This window comes from Lytechinus pictus, chromosome 2, assembly GCF_037042905.1.
Source record: "Lytechinus pictus isolate F3 Inbred chromosome 2, Lp3.0, whole genome shotgun sequence".
Classification (NCBI taxonomy): Eukaryota; Metazoa; Echinodermata; class Echinoidea; order Temnopleuroida; family Toxopneustidae; genus Lytechinus; species Lytechinus pictus.
Genome location: NC_087246.1, coordinates 34,448,092 through 34,472,994, shown reverse-complemented (window position 1 = coordinate 34,472,994; position 24,903 = coordinate 34,448,092). Strand labels below are relative to the sequence as shown.

The 24,903-nt window shown below is 37.2% G+C and overlaps 1 protein-coding gene across 1 annotated transcript; it reads right to left on the bottom strand.

Annotated features, from left to right (window-relative positions):
- Positions 1-5,076: 5,076 nt before the first annotated feature.
- On the bottom strand, positions 5,077-24,889 carry LOC129272530 (uncharacterized). The gene is made up of 6 exons (XM_064115543.1): positions 24,704-24,889; positions 20,024-20,364; positions 13,838-13,936; positions 13,032-13,193; positions 11,163-11,287; positions 5,077-7,197 (listed from the first exon to the last, which is right to left on the bottom strand). Exons 2-6 carry the CDS (start codon positions 20,318-20,320, stop codon positions 7,107-7,109), a joined length of 774 nt encoding a protein of 257 aa, XP_063971613.1. The 5' UTR covers positions 20,321-20,364; positions 24,704-24,889; the 3' UTR covers positions 5,077-7,106.
- Between the last annotated feature and the right edge of the window lie 14 nt (positions 24,890-24,903).

Below are 24,903 nucleotides of genomic sequence, written 5' to 3'. Positions count from 1 at the left end.
CAGCAGTAGCTAAAAGAGACTGGTAAACAGTTATCTTTTACATACTGTGCAATTACATTTCTATAGACGATAGGAGTGACGGAATCGGAATGAAAAAATCTGCCTTGGCTTAAGCTTCTCGAATAAAATAATTTTATATTGGCAAATCACAAATCACGCCGCCAGGTCAGAATTCACATTTTTTCCCAGAACTGTAGATTACGCATGCATGGGAATAGATATTTGTATTCCCCTTATCAAAATTGTCTTGGGATTCTCACACATATTCCTATGCATTTATAAGGGGAATTCTACATAAAGCATGCAGAATAAATAGGCTTCTTGCCGTTGCCGTGCCATTCGGCAATTTGGGTGTGACAAAAATGCGCCAAGTTAGTTAAAGAGAAAACAAAATGGCAGTAACGCGATCTAATTCATTGCATCCGCCCCATAAATAATACCGTCCATGTTCTTACAAATAATTTTGGTCATGCAAAAAAAGAACATATATTTGTAATACCTGAACAATGACCTTTTTGTAAATTACAAAACATATCTCTAGTTTCTAACCGACAATTAACTATTCCACTAACTGTCAATTATGCAGCCAGTACCCAAAACAACAATTTAAATACATGCTAACATAATAATTTCTTATGCTCGATAATAGCAGGCATGTATACATCATTCAATTCATGTTGTTGTTTTTTTTCCTCCTCCATCTCCTTCTGAAAAGAAAGATAAATGTTTCTCTTTTTTCCCCTTCAAACGAAACCTATGACGGTCACCGATCGATCACTGGCCCTCTTTCGACCAAAGACGGTCATGTTTTGTTCATAGGGAAAGTCCCTACATTACCTAGAATGCAATGCAATTGATTTTATTCGGTTTTTCAATAATTATTATTTCACGCTGCCTTCTGCGATTGTCGTGTGACCATAAACAAAATCTCGTTAAATTTCATCAATCCTGTGGAATTTTATGCCCAAATGAAAATCATCGTTCGACCGAAGGTAAGTGCAAATTTCGACATGAATATTATCCTAAAATGATGCATTTTAACGTCTGTTCTCATATTTCTCCGTCGAATTTTCGCTGTATTTTTGTAGTACTAGACTCTGGGCCCTACCTACCTCAACTCTCAAGCGATGTTCGTGCAGCTCCACCTACCCTAACCCAGGGAGCCCAGGGGCTTACCGTGTATTTGACCATACTGACGGGACTAGGGTGATTTATGGAACCTCAAAAAAACGAAAAGTTCTCTCCTTCTACCCCAGTCTCGATCGGCCATTTTGTTACCAAAAATGGCCGATCGAAACGGGGGTAGAAGGAGAGAACTTTTCGTTTTTTTGAGGTTCCAGTTTGTGCCCAGATGTCAGGAAACTGCCACTCATTAGACCTTCATCCATATAATCGTGGTAAGTGCATAATTTCTGTTTTCACAATTCATTTGGAGAAATATTTAGACCATAAATCACCCTAGTCCCGTGAGTAAAATACACGGTAAGCCCCTGGGCTCCCGCCCGCTGCGCGAGCTCCCTGGGTTACACCTACCCGAACCCCAAAACTCGCTCTGATACTCGTCATAGTGACAAAGGTGGGAATTTATGGGGGGAAATATAAAATTCATACAACATCACGATCTTTAAAAACAAAACTAATATTCTTACTTTACACAAAGTTTAGCTTTTCCATGCTTCTAGACTCGGTCTCAAATTGGTGATTTAGAGCCAACATGGAGTTCCTCACACATAAATAATTCGCTGCCGATTTCAAAACATCGCATGCGCGAGGGTTTGAGCTCGGTACCCTCGCGCATGCGATGTTTTTAAATCGGCAGCGAATTATTTATACGTGTGAGGAACTCCATGTTGGCTCTAAATCACCAATTTTGATTAGAAGCATGGAAAAGTTAAACTTTGTGTAAAGTAAGAATATTGTAATACTAGTTTTGTTTTGAATTTGAAAGATCGTAATGATGCATGAATTTTATTTTTTCACCCCATAAATTAAAATCCCACCTTTGTCACTCGGAGTAGCAGAGCGAGTCGGGTAGGTGGAGCGTAGTGAAGTGGAGCCTGCACGAACATCGCTTGAGGTAGGCCCTAATCTGCACGGTGTTATGAATTAACTTATGTTACTGTTTTTAGTGTTAGCAGAACAATGATTTCTGTGAGCGGTTAGCGTTGTGCTTTAGTTTAGACTTAGCGATGTGCTTAGACTAAAATGCAAAATGGAAGGTTGTTTCTTGTTGCTGCAATGATTTTGAGACGATGGCATTGCCATTGTTTTTCCCCCATCCTTGTTTCTAATACTAAATAGACCTATTGAATTAGAATAACATTCCTATAATTATAGGGGCCTACTTGTTAATTATCAAGTCTTTTAAGATGAAGATGTATGAGCTCATTGACATTTTTAAAGGAGAATGAAACTCTTGGAGCAAGTTAGCTTTGGTGAAAGCAGAAAAATCAAAGAATAAGATCTCAACAAAAGTTTGAGTAAAATAGGACTAGCAATAGAAGAGTTATGAGCATTTGAATGTCGAGATCACTAATGCTATGGAGATCCTCCCATTGGCAATGCGACCAAGATCTATGATGTCACAGATGAACAACTCTCCCCTTTTTGACACTAAAAATATACCCCAAAACATCTCTTTTTGCTCATTCTAATCATATGACAAACGATTCATCAATTATATAATGTTGTGAAACCTCTGTACTTGTCCTCTCATAAAGAGAACACCTCACCTTGTGATAACCTCTATAAAAGTGAGAATATTATAAGTGAAATAAGTACTAGGGAGTTGTACGTGTGTGACATCACAGATCTTGGTCGCATTGCCAATGGGAGGATCTACATGTCATTAGTGATCTCAATATTCAAATGCTCATAACTTTCTTATTATTCATTCAATCTTCCTCAAACATTCAACAATATGTTTCTTTGATTTTTCTCTTTGATATGGATTCAGCTGGTTTCAAGGGTTTCATTCTCCTTTAATGATCTAGTCTTCATGCAGAGATTGCAGGCATTATGAACATGGCATGGCTGCCATCCTATCCTACAATATATTGTGCTGGTGACAGACAATTTATTAAAATCTATACCAGAGGGAGAGGGGGGGGGGGGGGCACATCTGACTCATGCCCCCTATTGAAAGCCACAATTACAATTTGTAATGTAAAATTGCCATTTGTATCCAAGTGAGCCCTCCCCCCTTTTGAAAGCAAATGATGTAATGACCTCCAATTTTGTTTTTAGGTGAATACAATTTTTTTTGCTTGTCAAATTTTAATCAGGAAAATGTGCCCCCCCCCCCCCCCCCCTTTGGAAAATCCTGGATCCTCCCCTGGGCTAATTTTTCTTTTATATGAAGTGGTTGATTTTTATTGATCTAATTACTGTTAACAACCAAAACCCACACAGCTGGTCATGAGCGACGAGCTTAACATATTAGTCAACCGCATACCGGGTAGTCAACTGTATACCCTAATGCTAATAGTCTAATGTTTAAATACTCAGAAAACAGAATTTAAATAATGAATAAATTTGAAGTCATATTTTATATTGATCCCCAACTGAATTTTTTGGATTGTTAACCTATGAGTAGATCTAGATTTTATCTTTCTAAGCCTTAACTTTTTATTCAATCTCTTTTGTTTAAAAGATTCATCCTGGCACCCAGACATAAACAACTCTTGGAACAGTATTGTCGTCTGTGTGGGCAAAAAGAGGCAGCTATTGCTAATCCACCGGACAGAAAGCCTTGCAACAAGGAGAAGTACAAGAAAATTATTGAGGAGGTATTTCATCTCCATGTTTGTCTTGAGGATTCTGACATTTTTCCACTGTACTTGTGCAGACCATGTGAGATGAAGTTGTATCGTTACAAAAAATTGAAAAGGCAAAAAAAAGCATTCCTGATCACTGTGTCTCTCAAGAAATTTGAAGCACATGATGACTCATGTGAAATTTGTTCCAACCAAGATTTTCTTCCCATAGAGGATATAAAGCGAGCAGGAAAGGAAACTGCAGAGGAACATGGATTTTCTTATAGCTGGCAAGCAGATAGAAGTCTGTTCTTTTCTGTTTATGTGAGAGGAGACAGTGTAAAGGTATCAAGATGCATCACAATATACAATGATGGTACGTGGGGCGTTACAATAGATGGTAAGAAATTGGATTGCAATATTGACACACTCTGTGATATCCCACAAGTTCTGGAAGAACAATCGGCAAAAGATCTAGTAAAATATGTAGCCCAAGTGAACATATGTAAGGGAAATGAAGACTTTGTTTCATTCGTGAAAGACAAGGACATCAAAGGATACGAAATTTATATGTTCCACTCTGTTGAGACGGTGAGAAGTGTGAAATGTAGGCTCATATGTGATGACACTGAAAGGTGCAGCGTCTGTACTATACAGAGGAGTGATCTAATGTCCATGGAAAATAGATAAAGAATGACCACACCAATGAAAGCTGGCACATCTTTGCGAGTCAAGCTCCATACATTAAACAAGAGACAGGTAATAAAGAGGGAAAAAACCTACAGAGAGATTGCAAGATTGTGAAAAAGCAACAGCAAAGAATTGAAAGGATACAGCAGATGTTTGAAGATGAGAGTTTGGTTTTCAATTACGAACGGGGCAAATGCATTGGAAAAGTTGTAGAGGATGCATCAGATGAAATTGAAAAACTCCTGGAAGATGAATCGCCACAAAGTTTTATGGCAAGATCAGCAGATGAAGGCGCTCAAAAGTAGTGACAGAAAACAAAAGAGGTGGCATCATTCGCGGGGCTATTGCTATTCACAGTAAATCCCCTGCTGCATATAAACTACTTAAAGAAAGTGGGTTCGTGATTTTGCCCGCGATTGGAACATTAAATAGATACATCAATTTCGCTGATACAAAGACTGGGGTACATTGTGAGATACAGGAAATGCTAAATGAAATGAACATACAAAAAGACTACAATAAAAAACGTCACCCTTGTCTGTGATGAAATGAAACTGAAGTCTGGAATTGCATATTCAACATCAACTGTAAAGTTGCTTGGCTTTGTCAATGTGTTTAAATGCATTCATTTCAGTTTTGCAGTATCAATGATTTATTACATATGTTTTCTGTAAAACTACAAGTGCAGGTACATAGAGACATTAAGTGTGGTTCAGTTATGTACAAAATACTGCTGTCGGTTTTTATTAATTTGTTTTAAAGACAGCAGAAATAAATCAGTAAACTTGCAGAGTTCTATGTCTGAGATAACTTGGGCTAAAGTGTATGAGAAATGAAAATTTAATGAAATAACATTTTGTTTGTAAATGGTGTTAGACAGATTAAACTCTCGCATTAAATTCGCTCATCAATACATGTAATCATTTTACCTTTATGCATACAAACAATTTCAAATACATGTATGTAGGATAGTCTGAAGATGCTCAGAATTTTCAGTCCATTACATGTATTCTGCTATGTCAATCCTGAAAGCATACATTCTTCAAATAGATGTGTACTTAAATATTTTCCACATAATTAGTAAAATATATTATTATTGTACAATTACTGTATCAAGACACAAGTATCGTGCATTCATAAATTGTACATACAAGATTATGTAAAACGTGTATCAAACTGGTGATCTGAATGAAGAAAATTTTGCATGAATAATCTGTATAAGGAATGCTGCATGTACATCAAAGTATCATATTTAAGTAAATACCAGTATATGTAAACGTACAAGTATCATGCATTTATCTCAAAATTGCATTTATGCACACAAAAAGTTATACATACATGAAGATCCTTGGAGATCAGAATTCTAGAGGTGTATCCATTACATTATGACTACATGTATATACATGTACTGTAAGGTTGAACTGCATTAAAAATTTTGTCTTTTGTACCATATTAAAAGTGGCATGTTTCTCTTCATTTACCCTGCATTTTGTCAAAGTCCATAAATTTGCACCTTTCTACTTTTACTGTGCTTGATCAACAGAAAGTTGACGGAACCCAGAGTATGTGTACACTGTACCTCTATTCCTCCCACTTGCCATCCAACATGCCAGAGAATAATTGTGTCTTATTCCACAAGCACATCAAAATCACACAATCAAAAGTTTAGTGGAAAGGGGTATTCTAGTCAACCATGATATTAACTTCATTCCAATACCGATCCGGTACACAATTTAGAATTGAAACAACAATAGTTAATTCACACAAATTTCATCCATGAGTTGTTACACGAAACACTGAAGGAGCATGTATGTGCAAGGTGCAAATGATTAGGTCGATGATGCCACAAGCACAGTGTAACATTTCCAATATCCATATGTACATGTATATGAAATAAAATTTATAAACTGCTCCAGGAATGGAATGCATGGTTTGGTTTCTCATGGAAAATCTAAAATATCATTACTTTCGCTTTATACAGTACATGTATTTCCAGAGTGAGGTAATGCAAATCTATCAAAAATAACTTAAACGGCCTTTCTGCAGAAAATCCTTAGAAGCTTTTTCAAGTGCCCAGAAAAATTTTAAGACTTCCATCAGTGACATTAAAGAGACCGCCTCTATTCTGTTTGCTCATCATCGCGGGATCTCCAGCTCTGCAAAACTTCTGAGTATGCTTTAGCTAGCTGGAGCTTCGACCTTCTGTACCTCTTGAGCAGGGCATACGGGACAAATCCTGCAATATATCACAGAACCTGGGCATGATGTTCACTGGCTTCAACTATAGGTGTAGTTGGATTACATGGTGTTTCCTGACATGCACTCTGCAGCCCTCCAACTAGTACTACGATGAACTCCAACAGTTTTTAAGTACATGTACGTGCTGGTATAAAATGTTCTGCACAAATGGCTGGTGGCTGCAAATCGTTTCCGATAAGAAAGTATCCCACGTCTCCTTTTTTTTGACAGTCTCGGGGCATGGAACTTTGTGAAGGATTGCTCCTGTAGGATAGCACCAATGGGGGTGTTGGAAAAGCTTTCCAATTTAAGTCTAACATATCAACGAAATACGTGGTGAGGCTCTCAAAAGATTGGGTTGCAAGGATGTGCTGAGCCAGTTTGATTACATCTCCGTAACCATGGTTTCCCAGGAATTCGTCGTCACTTGAGACCCCATTTAGGATGCCCCGTAGTATTTCTCCTCTCGATGCTACAAGCTCCTCCCTGGCCTCTGCTGGCAGGAGAAAGAGAGCTGTTGGAAAAATGGGAATGCAACAAGAAGTATATACAGAAAATTAGTCACATACATATACAAAAAACCACTCTGATAATATTACTTTTTTTTTTCAAAATTTCTTTGAAGGGGTACTCCAGGCTGAAATTATATCTATACAAATAGAGAAAAATTTACCCAGCAAATGCTATTAATTTCATCAAAACCTGATTAATTTATTAAAGTTTATAATTAATCTTTCTAAACATTCATATGCACATCGACATGAGCATTCAATACATACATGTATAGGTGGGCTGATGATTTCATATCCCCACTTTCCTTTAACTAAGTACATGTATTTCATATTTTTGTACATGTGTGTGTGGTACGTCTCCCTTATAATGAAATCAGCTACAGCAATACAGTTGTTGATCCATTATTTTTCATTCTAGGTGGACAACATTTGAATTATATAATTTCATGTAATAAAATACAAAAGAACAAGTGGGGATATGACATCATCAGTTTGTTCATTATATATTCATGAAGATGTGCATTTCAAAATGCAAACTTTAAAATGTTATAACTTTATTATTCCTTGTCCGATTTCATCAAATTTTCAGTGTTTTGTTTTTTCTGATTTTTCTTTATCTGTTCAAATAATTTTATCCCTAGCCTGAAGTACCCCTTTAAAAGAAAAATAAAATGGCATGTACATGTTCAATTGAAGTACAAAGAACTAAATAATCAACAATTCTGTCAATTTTTCCTGAGTATCCAATACAGAGGGCCCATTCTATAATTCATGCATTTAAAACCTTAATTTCATAAAACATGTAGTATCCCCCCCCCCAAAAAAAAAAATAATCATACATAATTGAATTTATTTTATGGCAAAGTTCTTCCTACATGAATGCAAAGCATTTCAATTGAAAGGAAAGACAGTGTTTTTTCTTCATTATTAGTACAGCACCGTATATTGCCGGGGGGGGGGGGGGCAGTCAAATGTACATGTATCGCTGTACACATTCCAAACACCCCTATACGAGTTTTTCTCTGTGTGCAAAATAACCTCCTAAACAAGATTTTCGCGGGCTTCATTAATACATTTTGGCCCTGAAACAAGTTGTTGCCAGAATATGACCCCTAAACAAGTTTTGTCTACCCTTTGACAAAATTATATTCATGGGTATTGCATGCCCCCCAGTGCAGTTATTGTAGGTGCTACGAAGCAGTGCAATTGCATGCAACCATTACAAACCCACTGATGCTACCAGCTAACCAGGGCGGGGACCCGCGTTCCCAGAGTCATTGCTTACAATCGGGAAGGATAATCTACTTTCATTTAGTTCTAGACCCTAGCTAGAATACTAGTAAGACTAATAGTATGGCACAAGTTCCCCAAAGTCTGCGCAGTCCTCATTTTCTGTGCATATGCGTATATGCGTGATTCTAGAAGAAGATACGCAACGAACACAAACTTTACACATGCAATGCAATATATAAGAAAGATGTTTATTAAAAAATCTAACTCAAAATTGGCGAAAATAATGAAATTTGGGCATTTCTTGTGATGGCCTCAAAATGCAGTCTCTCTCATCAAATTCAAAATCCCAGAATCGCATGCAAAGTGAATGGGTGCGCAACATGGACAATTTTTTGTTCAATCTGAAAATTACTGCCCGAGGTTTTTTTCCAAAAAATCATATATTTCTTTCCAATTTTTATGATAATTATTTGTCACACTAACCACACTTATGATAATAATAGGAACATTATCAATTGAAAGATTTTTGAAATAAAAAGAAATTCATATACCCCTATTAAATCTTAACTAAAATCAGGTGCGCAGACTTGGGGACCACCAATTCATCTTCTCGACTTCAGTCAGTTTTAATGTTACATGTATTTTTGTCATGTTTTCTGGTTCTAACTAGGCCCTACCACTATAAAATCTTTACTTTAGAAAATTCACCACAAATTAGAGTTAGACAATCTGTTCAAATATTCATATTATATTTTTTAAGATATCGTTTGTAAACAAAGTGCGTGGGCTGAGACCTAGTTTGTGTTGGATATTTCCCAGACCAAGCAAGCACTATAACATTAAAGGGGAATCCAGCCTTGGTCATAAAATGTTGTGATGGAAAAGAGGAAAATAAATAAAACAGAATGGTGAAAGTTTGAAAGAAATCAGACAATCAATTAGAAAGATATGGCTGCTTTAAAACTGAGATCCCTAAGAATATAGAGATTTAAAATTGGCATCTGTGTAAGTAAATTATGACAAGGGGCAATTAAGGACAACTTTTCCATAGGCCAGTACTTAATTATCAGGGATTTGTGGTTTTCTCCTAAGTACCCATTCCCCTGGGGCAGTAATCTAAAGATAACTCAAGTAGTATATTGTTTCATGTCCTCATGAAAGAAAAATATAATTTGAAGTAAAGCCATTTAATGTACTGGAGTACATTGGAGAGTAGTCCTTGCCTTACATCACTATGACATCACATATGTGACCAATTTGAAGTCTCCATAGGTAAAGTGATTACCAATGTTGACAACTTTTATGAATTCATAATTTTCTGATTGTTTGTCTGATATTGTTCAAACTTTCACCTTTCAACTTGTCTGATTTTTCTTTTTCCTCTAAAAACAAGTTTTTATTTGGGTTGGATTCCCCTTTAACAAAAGTTATACTGTAGTTCAGCCTCACTCAGCTCCCCTCGTATTTGACGAGAGAGCAGCACGAAAACCAGTGCATGGGACTACGTGATTATAGCACTTACCAGCTGACGCTGTTGAAGCCGGTTCTTTGCTTCTGCTGTCACCTACAAAATCAGGGACTTCAGTTGAAGAAATTCCGATCTCACCCACATCAGGATTATCAAGATCTTTCCAATCTTTTAACTCTTCGATATTGACATCAGAATAATCCTCCATGATGAAATTTGCCGTAATAGAACGATTTGTCACAGTTGTTTTGAAGACTTTGCGAATGTGGGCATATGTAAAGACATGTATTAAAGTATTCGCTGCTGTACTGTATTGCTTTTGGAAGAGCCTATTGTGTACGAACGAATTAAATGGCAATATGCGGGAGCAGCACACGCATGAGTCTCCTGTCCATCACCTGACAGCTTGTGATTTACAGCATAGTTGGCGAGCCTCAGCTGTCCGCGATTGTTAATGAAGGATTAGCGGTGACCGTCTTGGGTCCAAAGGAGGGGATTCGTTGAATGTCCAGTTGTGGTAGGTCCATGATCATACACACCAAATTATATGAGCCTACATGTAGGTTGAGTTAAACTAAAGTTATCGCGTTTACAAAGAAAAGTTAATGGACATCGAGCGTTATACCATATGTCGCGTAGGACGGGCGTATAAAATCTAGTTCTTGTACTCGCTATCATCATTTTTTAATCTGAACCAAAATATGGATAACGCGCTGTGCTGACTGGCCTACTTTTCCTGAAGCTACGCACTCCAATGGGTTAAGGACATTTTGAGAAAGAAATCATCACTTATTCAATAGTAATGACAAACATCTAGAAAAAGAACATTCTGGGATGTGTAACAAATACATTATTTTGCAATCATAGTATGAGCACTTTTGTTCAAAACACCAACCCAGAACCAATCAGATCACAGAACATGAATTTCATATCTTGATGAATAACTGATCACTTGGCTTTAAAACTCAGGCCATTCCCATCTGACTTGAAAGGGTTGTAACTATGATTAAATAAGCAGCTGAATTAGGGATTTCGATTTTGAATTCTGGAACACAAAGCCTAGCAATCATTGTAGAACATTTTTTTATGATTGATTGCATTGACTACAGTGTACACTCAATCATGAAAATCAAGCGTACATTCAATCGCTAACCTTTGTGTTACACGACCCAGGACTGCCTTTAAAGTTTTGAAAAAGATGAAAAGATAAATATCAGTGACAGAAGAACAGAAGATAGATAGAATTAACTTTAATTGAGATCTTACCAATGAACTTGGAAATGATCTAATGTATGCATCTTTTGGAAGAAGCCTTGCAATGTTGAAGCCATGTCTAGTCCTGAAACACTGCACACAGACGTCTCTGATAAAACAGGATCATCAGTGTAGAGCTGTAGAAAAAAAAAATGTTCACATATGACCATCTAGCTCCGAAAGAATGAACTGACCAAAGCCAAGTGAGTATTTCTTTTTCATATAGTTACCAACCATCAAAGTGTTACATTGTTAAACCTGATCAACTAAAACCCATTGTACAACGCCTACTTGGCTTGTTGTATGCAGGCAAATGAGAGGCTGTATGTCAAATATTTGTACCGTTGCACACAACCACCCATAATGTATTGTACAACGCCTACTTAGCTTGTTGTTCGCGAGCAAATGGGAGGCTGAATGTCAAACATTTGTACCGTTGCACAAAAGACATACCATCCAAAATGTACCGTTGCACGGCTATAGGAGGTGACGTCACAATACGATTTAATTCATTGTGCTCAGTAAAAATGAAGGTTCAATGCGCGTATAAGCCTGCTGCCCAAGGTCATGTGTGCTTGTGGGATTTTGCTTTCCGCTTTCAGTATTTTTGCTCCCTTTTCATAAATTACTATCGGGATAAATTCTTTGTTTTTTTAATATTTTCGCTATATTCCGAGGCGTTGTACAACACAAATCGCGAATATTCTTATTCGTGCAATGGTGCGAGATTTCGCATTCGGTGAAAGAAAGAAACGCTCTATTCAACTCAGCTAACGACTCGTTGAATAGAGCATCTTTCTTTCACCTCATGCGAAATCTCGCACCATCGCTCTCATGCCTATTCGCTTTTTGTATACTGTTGCACGGTCTGACGTCACAATACATTCAGTTCATCGAGTTAAGTAAATAAATGCAAGTGCATTGCGCATAGCTAGGGCTTACTGGTGAAATGCGCATTGGTGCTGCAAATCAGATGCGCGTTTAAAGGATTTTGCTTTTTTATCTCAATCATCTTTCTCATTTTCCTTAACAAACCTAGGGAAAAATCAATAGTTTGTATTTTCGCTAACTTCCGAGGCGTTGTACAACACAAATAGCAAATATTCTTATTTGTGCAAAAAGACTGAGACACTCTATTCAACTTGGCTACGCTTCGTTAAATAGAGCATCTTGCGTTCACCTCATGCAAAATCTAGCACCATCACACTCATGCCTATTCGCTATTTGTAAACAAAACAACTTATCCAATCAATCAATGAATTATTTGGTGAATAATGAATTCTAATTTCTGTCAGGAATATTAAATGAGTAAAATCATCACTAGTTATTCTAAAGAAATGTTTACTAAATTCATGTTTGGTCTCTGGAGATATGAACTTGGATTTTAATGATACCACCCACTTTCTTTGTTAAGAAATCTTTATTTTGATTGATCAATCTATTTCCATGCTATCTTTGTAAATTTCATTCCCCATAATCCAAATCAAGGAGATCTTGTTCATGTAAAAAAATCAAGACAAATATTTGGAAGAGGATATTTCCAAAAACGTGATTTGATAAAATCATAAAACATAGGCCTACTGTATTTTCTTGAATAAATGTATACTAACTCCAGAAACATACACTCTCATGAAATTTTTGAGATTTTTTTTTACATTTAAACCTTCACAATCCTTTCTCACAAGTTTCATGTGAAAATCAAGACAAATATTTGGAAGATATATTTCCTAAACATGATTTGATAAAATCACAAAACATTTTGTTTTTTCTTGATTAAATTCTATACTAAAATCTCCAGAAATAAACACTCTCACGGGATTTTGAGGGTTTTTTTTTTCATTTGAAACCTTCACAATCCTTTCTAACTCTCAAAGCACATACCTTAGAGATGTAATCTAAATCAAAATCCACATCTTTGACAAGCTTCCATGTTTTCATTGCATCTGTCACAATTATAGGGACAGCAATGAAGAGATGATCATCTGTCACGGCATCCTGGCTAATATTTTCAGCTCTCTCCACCGTTGACAGACTGGCTAAAGGCTGCATAGGATCACAAAACATAACCATTGGAGTGCACCATCCACTGGACATAATTTGCAGGGTTTAACTTTAATGAGGAGCTTGGTGGCCAATTGCTTCCTAGAATGCCATCAGGCTCCTTAGGAAATGATTGAAAAGGGCCTGCTGGATCGTTTTCAAGTACATGTATATGAAACTCTAACACTAGCTAACACAGCTTTCAATTCATACACTGCACACACTTTTTTAAAATTTCAATTTTACAATGAATGTCTCCCTAAAAAGTGTCAAGGTCAGAGTATAGTACCAAAAATACTAAGACAAAGAATTTCAATCTCTAGGCTGTTAATTTTGACATGTTGACCAAATTATCTGATGTGCATGCATTAGCCAAGATTAAAGTTGGTCCATCTTCAAAGACTTCAATTAGCACAAAAACAAGCAATTTTCAGGATGACATGCCTTTGACCTAGTAGCTACAAAGTAAAAGAAAAATCAGGCATCCTTTACCTCATAAACTATCCTCTGATTTCTCCATAAGACTTTCAAAGCTCTTAAAAGAAATAACTTATTATGTGAGCAAGAAAATGTTAATATGACTTTTGACCTTTGACCTTGCACAAACAACTTAAGATAGACCTACCAAAAAACAAAAAAACCTTTACCTTGCAATCTTCCTCTGTGATCCCCCCATAAGACTGGTATGGGTTTTCAAAGAGACAGTTCCTTGCATGGATTGTCGTCCAGTCCCAGTAGGGCAACACCTAAAATATATAAATATTAATAAGTTTACACATTATATCAACTTCTTTAAACATACATGCAACACTAATACTGACCCAAGTTTTAAATAAAAAGTTATGAGCACATTACTTGGTCAGAGTAATCTTGCACGTATTCACCAACTGTTTACACGCAAATAATAAATTATTTACATTTTTGAATAAAATCGAATTTACTAACAATCATGCATACCGCAATCTCAAAGGGATATCAAATGAAAAAAAAAAAAAATCAGTCAACCGGATTAATAAAACATAGTGCATCATTTTCAAGAGTGGATATTGAGGCCACTCATTTCAAAGTTTCTGCGAGTTTTTAATTCCTGTTCTAATATCTTCTTAAAAGTTATATTCACAAATCAAACAATTTTTTAACGAAGATATTTTTAGTTGTAAGGTATCCTTTAGCTCATTTGATCTGCATGAAGCAAGAATCAATTACTTTTCTTTAATTAAAAAAAAAATCTTCAAAATAACCTGTAGGCTCTATAGTCCGGGTTATAACTGAGCAAGGTGCCACTTGGAGAAGGAGAAATTTTTATATAGTGCTTCAACACCAGTTTTTTACGCTGAATATGAATATATGAGGTAAACAGGCTGTATCTTGAAAATTAACCTGTGAGGGCGCTTTTTTCAAAATGGCCGCCATATTTTCCGAGAATTTGAATTTTCGTACATAGATTTTGACATAAGCATTCACTTGCCATAAAATTAGTGTCATATGAAAGCCAAATAAATTCCCTACAATTTGGTACTATTTATAGGGGATAAGTAGGTCATTTGGCTGAGATTTTAAGTAGAAAACTGATTTTTTTTGTGGTAATTTTTTCCCAAAAATTTAAAATTTTACAAATACATGATTTTACATAATTCTATGAAAAATTAATCAATTACCTTGAAATGTTCCTGAAAACTTTATTGATATACTATTATCATGTGGATGAAATTCCAACTCTGTATCATTCTTTTTAGCAAATTTATAAGGTATCAAACTTGAATACTTCAATTTCAGAAATGTCGCTTTTTGTATGCATTTCCATAGATTTATACGTATAACATGTATAATACATGTATGTATAATGTATAGGTAAAACTTAAATGCTATTATCTCCACTAGTTAATCACTTGCAGAGTTAAGAGTAGGCTTTTCTCTATCAGCTACATAAAACAAAATGTTGGCACATCGAAGCCTAACATTTTCTGGGGGTGGGGGTGTCGAAGTCCTCCCCCCCCCCCTTGCTATATCATGTTGTATATTATTGCCTATTTGTTAGAAAAATAACTGTTTTTTGGAGCACCCATTGAGGCAAAAGGCATTTCTGTTATACAGTACATCCACTTTAATTACTTTAAAACCACTTGGAGAGGAAAAGAGTAGGCTTTGTTCTACCAGCTACATCAACAGAAGTAGCACATCGAAGCCTACCCCTCTCCGGGGGGGGGGGGGGGGGGGGGGGGTGGGGGCTGTGGAAGTCACCCCTCCCCTTTTGCTTATTGCTAATTCATTTGGAAATTCACCATTTTGGACCCAACATTGAGGCAAAAAAGCGTTTGTGCTTTATTTTTTATTTCATTGATTTGAAAAAGTAGAGTTCGTTCTACCAGCTAGATATTTCACCATTATATCACCCATTGAGGCAAAAGCGCGTTTCTACTATATAGTACAGCCAATTTTATTTTCTTGCAATGACTCGGAGAAGAAAGAGTAGGCTTTGCTCTATCAGCTGTAAAGAAGTGTTGGCAAATCGAAGCCTATCCCCTTCAAAATGTTCGGGGGCTGTAGAATTTACCTCACCAATTTTCGGTATTTGACTATCTATTGGACATTCACAATTTTTTATCACTCATTAAGGCAAAAGGGCGTTTCTACTATGTAGTACACCAAATTCTATTTTCTTGCAATGACTTGGAGAGGAAAGAGTAGGCTTTGCTCTATTAGCTCCATATAAAGACGTGTTGGCAAATTCAGGCGGCTGTAAAAACTACCCCACTAATTTTTGGTATTTGGCTACTTGTTGAAAATTCACCATTTTGGAGCCCCCATTGAAGCAAAGAGGCGTCTCTGATATATAGTTCTGCCACTTTTTTGCCTTGAAATCGCATAGAGAGGAAAGAATGGGCTTTGCTTTATCAGCTATAAAGATGTGCTGGCAAATAAAAGCCTACCCCCTTCTGGGGTCTGTTGAAATCACCCCCTCCCCCTTTTGCATTATTGCCTATTTATTGGAAAATTCACAATTTTTGAGCCCCCATTGAGGTAAAAAGGCATCTCTGATATATAGTTCTGCCACTTTTACTGCCTTGAAACCAATTAAGGAGGACAGAATATGCTTTGCTCTATCAGCTACCTATAAAGAAGTGCTGGCACATTGAAGCTTACCCATCCGGGCGGCTGTCAAACCGTCCCACCCCTTTTGCATTATTGCCTAATTATTTGAAAACTCACAATTTGTGAGCCCCCATTGAGGCAATATGCACTTCTGCTGTATAAACACCAGATTTCATTTTCTTGAAACCATTTGGAGAGGAAGAGTTTGGAGAGTAGATTCCCCTCTTTCAGCTATATATGTCGAATTGCTGCCATATCGAAGCCTGACCCACTTCAGGGGACTATAGATGTTACCCCACCTTTTTTACGATTTTTTGCCAATTCATTGGAAAACTCGCCATTTTGGAGCCCCATTGAGGCAAAAAATGTGTTTGTGGTATAGAGCCACTTCTTTATAATAGCTGATAGAGGAAAGCCTACTCTTTCCTGTCCAAGTAGTTTCAAGGCGGTAATAGTGGCAGAACTATATATCAGAACCACCTTTTTGCCTCAATGGGGGCTCCAAAATTGTGAATTTCAAATAAGTAAGCAATAATGAAAAAGGGGCGGGGTGATTTCAACAGCCCTCTCATGGGGATATGCTTTTATTTTCGAGCATGTCTTTATATGTAGCTGTTTAAAGCAAAGCCTTTATTCATTTCTCTCCAATTGGTTTCAAGGGGTGAAAAAAGGCAGAACTATATTATCAGAAATGCCTTTTTGCCTCAATGGGGGCTCCAAAATGGTGAATTTCAAGAGGGGGGGGGGAGTAATTTCGACAGTCCCCTGAAGGGAGCAGGCTTTTATTTGCCGGCACTTCTTTATATGTGCCTGATAAGGCAAAACCTATTCTTTCCTCCCTAAGTGGTTTCAAGGCAGTAAAAGTGGTAGAACTATATATCAGAACGCTTTTTTGCATAAATGGGGGCTCCAAAATGGTGAATTTTCCAATAAATAGGCGATAATGAAAAAGGGATTGGGTGATTTCAACAGCCACCCGGAGGGGGTAGGCTTTCATTTGCCAGCACTTCTTTATATTTGGCTGATAAAGCAAAACCTATTCTTTCCTCCCTAAGTGGTTTCAAGGCAGTAAAAGTGGAAGAACTATAAATCAGAAATGCCTTTTTGCCTAAATGGGGGTTTCAAAATGGTGAATTTTTCAATAAATATGCAATAATGCAAAAGGCATGGGGTGATTTCAACTGCATCCCGGTGGGGTAGGCTTTTATTTGCCAGCACTTGTTTATATATAGCTGATAGAGCAAAGCCTACTCTTTCCTATCCAAGTCATTGCAAGAAAATAAAATTGGCTGTAGAATGCCCTTTTGCCTCAATGGGTGATTTAAAATGGTGTAATTTCCAATACACAGGCAATAAACATAATATAGAGGGGGAGAGGTTGACTAAGACAGCCCCTGAGAGGGCTAGGTTTCGATGTGCAAGCGCTTCTTAATAATGTGTAGCTGATATACCAAAGCCCATGCTTTCCTCTCCAAGTAATAGTAAGAAAATAAAATTGGCAGTATGATATATAGTAAAAATGCCCTTATGCCTCAATCATGTCAATGGGTGATCCAAAATGGTGAAATTGCCAATAAATAGGCAATATACATGATAAAGAGGAGGGGGTGGGGTGACTTAGACAGCACCTGAGAGTGCTAGCGTTCGATGTGCTGCGTTTATTTATGTAGCTGGTAGAACGAACTCTGATTTTTCAAATCAATGAAATAAAAAATAAAGCACAAACGCTTTTTTGCCTCAATGTTGGGTCTAAAATGGTGAATTTCCAAATAAATTAGCAATAAGCAAAAGGGGAGGGGTGACTTCCACAGCCCCCCCCCCCCCCCGAGAGGGGTAGGCTTCGATGTGCTACTTCTGTTGATGTAGCTGGTAGAACAAAGCCTACTCTTTTCCTCTCCAAGTGGTTTTAAAGTAATTAAAGTGGATGTACTGTATAACAGAAATGCCTTTTGCCTCAATGGGTGCTCCAAAAAACAGTTATTTTTCTAACAAATAGGCAATAATATACAACAACATGATATAGCAACGGGGGGGGGGGGGGGGAGGATTTCGACACCCCCACCCCCTGAAAATGTTAGGCTTCGATGTGCCAACATTTTGTTTTATTTAGCTGATAGAGAAAAGCCTACTCTTAACTCTGCAAGTGATTAACTAGCGGAGATAATAGCATTTAAGTTTTACCTATACATTATACATACATGTATTATACATACATGTATTATACATGTTATACGTATTAATCTATGGAAATGCATACAAAAAGCGACATTTCTGAAATTGAAGTATTCAAGTTTGATACCTTATAAATTTGCTAAAAAGAATGATACAGAGTTGGAATTTCATCCACATGATAATAGTATATCAATAAAGTTTTCAGGAACATTTCAAGGTACAGTCCGACCTCTCTTATCCGGCCTCCCCTTATCCGGATCTCTCTATTATCCGGACGCACATTTGCCGAGATTTTTTTTTTTTTTCAATTCAATCTAGTATGTGAGGAAATGAGATTTCAATCTAAACTCAATCCTATGCGCACACTCACTTTGATTACATATATTAATTATTTTCCAATATAGTCTACCTACAACATTATTGTTCATGAAAATCACTGAAAGAATTTAGGCAGGATAATTTTCCAGTAAATCAGGGCACAGCGCAAACATTTCATCACGTTCTCTTTTCGTTTCCCGGGAAAAACAATGCGTGTCTCGCTAGCTAACGCTAGGCTGCAATACGGACAGCGCCATCTATCATGTTTGAGCCTACAGTCAGTATAACAATGGCTGACATTGGAAAGCTGCGATACCCACCGCGATGATCTAATTGTAAAACTTTCATTCTCTTTCGAGGTATGCTCAATCATTTTAGCAGGTAAACTATCCAACAGTTTTGGCCATCGATCGATTTCATTTCTGTAAAAATACCGCCTATAATTTGCACTGACACAGCAGTGAATACTGTCTGTATGCCCACTACAATAAATAACGTGTAGCTACCGCCGTTAATGTTGGGGAGGCAGCAGCTGCATGTATTTAATATTGGGTCTCCCAGATCCGGATAAATCCCTTATCCGGATTGGTGCTGGTCCCAACGTGTCCGGATAAGAGAGGTCGGACTGTAATTGATTAATTTTTCATAGAATTATGTAAAATCATGTATTTGTAAAATTTTAAATTTTGGGGAAAAAATTACCCAAAAAAAAATCAGTTTTCTACTTAAAATCTCAGCCAAATGACCTACTTATCCCCTATAAATAGTACCAAATTGTAGGGAATTTATTTGGCTTTCATATGACACTAATTTTATGGCAATTGAATGCTTATGTCAAAATCTATGTACGAAAATTCAAATTCTCGGAAAATATGGCGGCCATTTTGAAAAAAGCGCCCTCACAGGTTAATTTTCAGGATACAGCCTGTTTACCTCATATATTCATATTCAGCATAAAAAACTGGTCTAGAGGCACTATATGAAAATTTCTCCTTCTCCAAGTGGCACCTTGCTCAGTTATAACCCGGACTACTAGCACATTCTTGATTTTACATTTTACCACAGTCAAGGGCAACTTGTAGCAAATATTGATCATTCTATGGTTGTGCCAACTGCCAATACAACATGAAAGCTTGAAGGGATGTTCTCCCACAAATATGGTCACTACTCACTACAATTAAAAGCCTACCCCCCCCCTTCTTTCTTGCAAGTATTCTAGTTATGGGCCAAAGTTGAATCTCTCTACTTACCAATTTGACCATTCCCACCTTTGCCACAGCCGATATGAAATCAGCAGTAGCTTGAACCTGGTAAAGGACTGCAACAACTACCACAACCACCGAAAGAAAAATGAGAGAATTAATTCTTTCTTTCCGCTTCCATTTACTGTGAATGGCTTGAAGTGGTGCTGTTAAACTTCGAAACTCTTCCGGGCCAATTTTCTCGGCTGCACACATTTTCAAGGTCTCCATGAGCTTCCGATCTATTTGCTCTATTTTTCTTTTTCGAGACATTTTTGAATGGGTTTTATCAGCTGCTCCTCTCATTGGGCACTCTATCACGCTATCGCTATAAACTGGTTGTATCAGATCTGATGGGTAAAGAGATAAAATTAATATTTATGATTGATTGTAAGATTTTGGAAATGATGTCAAACAGACGTGAAGGCTTACTATTTCACTCCATTGTGCAATATTTAGTGTATTTGCAGTAATGTATATTTGCATTTGTGTTTGTATTTTTTACTTAGTCTATTCTTTGTAATCTATCAACAAATTGATGGAATACACAGGTTTTACCAACAACAACTGGTAAATTGCATAACATATCTGCAAACATTTTAAGAAAAAAATAGAAAAACAGGAGAGGATATTTTGCAGAAACAAGTGGAACGCCTCTGGCAGTCTCGCCTGCATTACGCAATTCGATATAGCAGCAGAGCTGCCTTTGAAAACAGCTAATGAATTTTTTAATCACAGAAGAAAACACTAATATGATAATAAAATATTATGTCCATTGACCCGAAATGACCTTTGATCATGATCATGTGACCTAAGACATGTGCAAAACAATCATTCATACTTGATTACCCTTATGTCGATGTTTAATGAGCTAGATCCATAAACTTTGTAAGTTATGATGCTAATTCAACACATACTCCCAACATGGCCAGAGTTCATTGACCTTTGATCTTTGCCATGTTCCTGAAATGCGCACAGGGTATTAAGCCTCAGGGATACATTGCTGCACTTATGTCCTCAAGTTTCATTAACTACATGTAGATCCATAAACTTTTAAAATTATGACAATTCCACAAATACCCCCAACATTACCAAAGTTTTTTTTACCCTAAATGACCTCTGACCTTAATCTTGTGACCTGAAACTCAAGCAGGATCTTCAGTGATACACTATTACCCTTATGTCTAAGTTTTATGAACTAGGTCCATATACAAGTGTACTTTCAAAGTTATGACCACATTTCAAAAACTGAACCTTGCTTAAGATTCGATATTGATTCCTCCAACATGGTCTTAGTTCATTGACCCTAAATGACCTTTGACCTTGGTCATGTAACCTCAAACTCAGGCAGGATGTTCAGTAATACTTGATTACCCTTGTCCAAGTTTCATGAATTAGGTCCATATTCTTTCTAAGTCTGAAAAAATAAGTTTGAGGAGTTATAGTGGTAAAAATAGTTTCTTAGATTTGAAGAGATAATAAGTTGTTGAAACTGATAAGCTATAAACTCTTAACCCAATTAAATCAAGAGACTCACAAAAAGAAGAACATTTTGGATACCAATTATAGGTATTTTTGTGCTCATTACAGAGAAACCTTCCCTTGAAACTAGTATAGTGAGTGCCCGGGAGGGAGAGCACCTATGTACCACACCAAAGTCGAAAATAGGGGGCTCTGGAGCTAAACCTTGGTCTTAAAATAGGGTCTCTGGAAATGACAATATCAGAAAATTGGGCCGGGTCTCCTGAACTAATTAGCTTGCAGAGAAGCCCATTCATCACTCTATGTAGCAGTTGTGTAAGGTGCATCATCCTAGATCGGACTAGCTACAAGCTAAGCGTTAGTATCGGAGCAAGGCGTGGGGAGCCAAGCGCCAATCGAGCTAGCCGTGCCGACCGGCTGAGTATTTCATCATTTTCATGATGGGGGCACACTGGAATGAGGAACCACAGTTTGAGGGTCTGCGGAACGATATAATAGGAATTTTCTACTGCTTTCTAAATTGGTTATGCTTTGGAACAGAAATTTAGGTTGAAAATGGGGTCTTGAGCTTGACAGTGGCACATAGACCTCTATACATATCATTCATTTAAAATAAGTACCCCCCCCCCCCCCGGAGAGCGTGATTGTATTGCCGATTAGTCTTTTATTACAGAACACACACAAACTAACAGGAAATTACGGAATGGATTACGGAAAAATTGCATGGTCATGGATCTAACGTTGGAACTTTGCAACATATTTTATTTTGGAATGGAATTTGAATAGAATTAGAAAGATCTATAACCATTTTATTATGTTTACTATGTGATGAAAAATGTTTTTTATACGAATGTTGTGAATGCAGAAAAAACAATCAAATAAATTTAAATAAAATTAAATAATTAAAGATGGAGATATAATTACTAACAATAATAAGTAGGGGATAATTTTAGTAATTTATTTTTTTTTTTAATTTTTTTACCAAGACGCAAAGAAGGAAACGTTACTGGATGTCTCCTAACTTTGAAAGGGCATGTAACACTGTTTCTCTCACAAACATTTATGAGGCACTGTCCCACCCCCCCCCCAAAAAAAAGAACTAAATATAAGCTAAAACTGTTTAACTTTCTTTTCATCACATGATGAAGTGCGAAGCATTCACTTTTTCCATAACCTGTGGGGAGAATTTTCAGAATATGCTTTTTCTTTCGAGTTTGACAACTGAGAGCAAGGATCTTCCTTTGCTCATCCCTTAATTGGAAGGGCAGCAACTCTTTTTCAATTTCATTTATTATTTTCTCCATCTTGCTCACATGTGGGGATTTCGGCACGTGTATTGTTTGTAAACACAGACCGGCATTACTCATTCATGAATATTCATAGACTTGGCCAAATTCGCGCATGCGCCATACACTACAGCCTCGGTACCGGTCTCGATCGGCCATTTTGTTATGAATATTGAAAGAAGGAGAGGTATCGCGACAGAAGTTTTCGGTTTTTTGAGGTTCCAGTCTGTGGCGTGCCTCGATGTCACTTGTCAGGATTTGTAAATTTTTCACGATAGACCTTCATCCATAATCGTGGTAAGTGCATAAATTTCTGTTTCCACATTTTATTTTGATTACTATTGAGACCCCAATCTACCCCAGTACTGTGTCTCCCTCGTTTTGCACGGTCGACTCCCTGGCTTAATTAAACCTACAGAGTATATATACCGGTACTACAACTTAATACAAGTATGGCAGTGTATCCTATTGCCGGACACCTTCATTTCAGTGCTTCAAAAATGACAACTAGAGGAAATACAATCAAGAAAAATTCACACTTGCTATTCCAAATATTATGGAAATTATGAATATGATAAAATTATTTTATATTTACCAACCATTTTCTTTGCATCGCACTTGCCGCATACCCCTCCACAAAAAAAAATTATTTTCGTGCGCGACAAATTACATCATGATTCCGGACGCGCGCCGGACGGGTAAAGATATCCTTGATTAAATGATGTAAGAGCAAATTTGTGTGATTTTTTTCTTCTTATATCATATCATGAGTAAATTCTAAGTTCTTATATCATATCATGAGTAAATTTAATCTAAGTATTATTTGCTTTTTTATATCGAATCTGAGCGGATGTTGGTAATAAATTCATGTTTGATAACTTATTTTATTTTATCTTGTTAGCTGCATGTTCCATGGCACTTTCCAATAATATGTTCGCGTTCGTATCGTGACGCTCATCAAGTTCTATCGATGCGCTGCCGATCTACTCACGGTTAACCTCGCGCATGGGTACCTTGAGAACTAGCCATCGACGATCACCCACAATACACCACACCTCATCATTCGATCGAAGGAGTGGACGAGATTGAAATTCGGCAAATCAGGCCCATATTTCCGTTAGAAAATATATCAATTGTTAATACAAAACTATGTTATATGATATTTTAAGCATTTTCTGTCATTTTTAGAGATAATTAAATTAGGTAAAAGTTGGATTTTTCGCCTTGTTTTTGCATCTTGTTCTATGTAATGTATTGCTCTGTGAAATTGAATTGCGGAAGTCTTACGGTATGAATTTGTTTTAGAACGCAGTAATATGCGCGTCTGGAATCATAATAGTGTCCGGTAATACAATACGTGACTATACTACCATACGCGTGTACCGCCGCCAGCAAATAAACGTGCGGAAGAATCAGGGGCCGATTGCATGAAAGGGTCTTTGCAAGGACTGTCTTTCGTGTCGCCCATTTATTATGATGCGCCATGTGAAACGCATTTCAAATAAATCACCTGCAAACATATTTTATCCATCCGCCAAAGTAAACAAAATCTTTGTTTATACAATGATGTGATATATCATTAAATTGTATACAATTACAAATTGATTTAAATGCTAGCTAACAAATTTTATTCGTTTATCATACATTTCAGAAATATCCCGCATAAGTTACAGCGCATCATAAAGGATGGGCGACACGAAAGACGGTCCTTGGAAAGACCCTTTCGTGCAATCGGCCCCAGTTGACACACCCCGAAGACCCCGTGCACTTCGCGACAGCGTCTTGGTCGGGCAGGCACTGCCATAACCCATGGAGCTCCGGCCCGCTGCGCGGGCCGGAGCTCCCTGGGTTAGCACTGCCACTGACACTGCCACTGACACTGCCACTGGACTAAAGTTCGCTAATGACGACTGGAACTCACCAGGAATTCACTTCGAATATCAGATGATTCTCGACAATCATGCAACTTCTTCAGTCAACAATACGTGCAGATGTGACTTTGAACAGAGAGTTTAACTCAGTTTTTTTTTCCTTAACGGCAACCTCAATCTTCCGTGTCATTGAAGATTTTGTTTATACGAGAGAGTATGAAAAGCCACTCAAGTGTGACTTTCACATCTT

Coding starts and splice junctions, on each gene's coding strand:
- LOC129272530 (XM_064115543.1), bottom strand. CDS start 20,320: ATGAGAGGAGCAGCTGATAAAACCCATTCAAAAATGTCTCGAAAAAGA. Junction 11,288..13,031: donor ATTTAGATTACATCTCTAAG/GTATGTGCTTTG, acceptor TTTTTTCTACAG/CTCTACACTGATGATCCTGT. Junction 7,198..11,162: donor GATCATTTCCAAGTTCATTG/GTAAGATCTCAA, acceptor TTTTTCCAACAG/CTCTCTTTCTCCTGCCAGCA.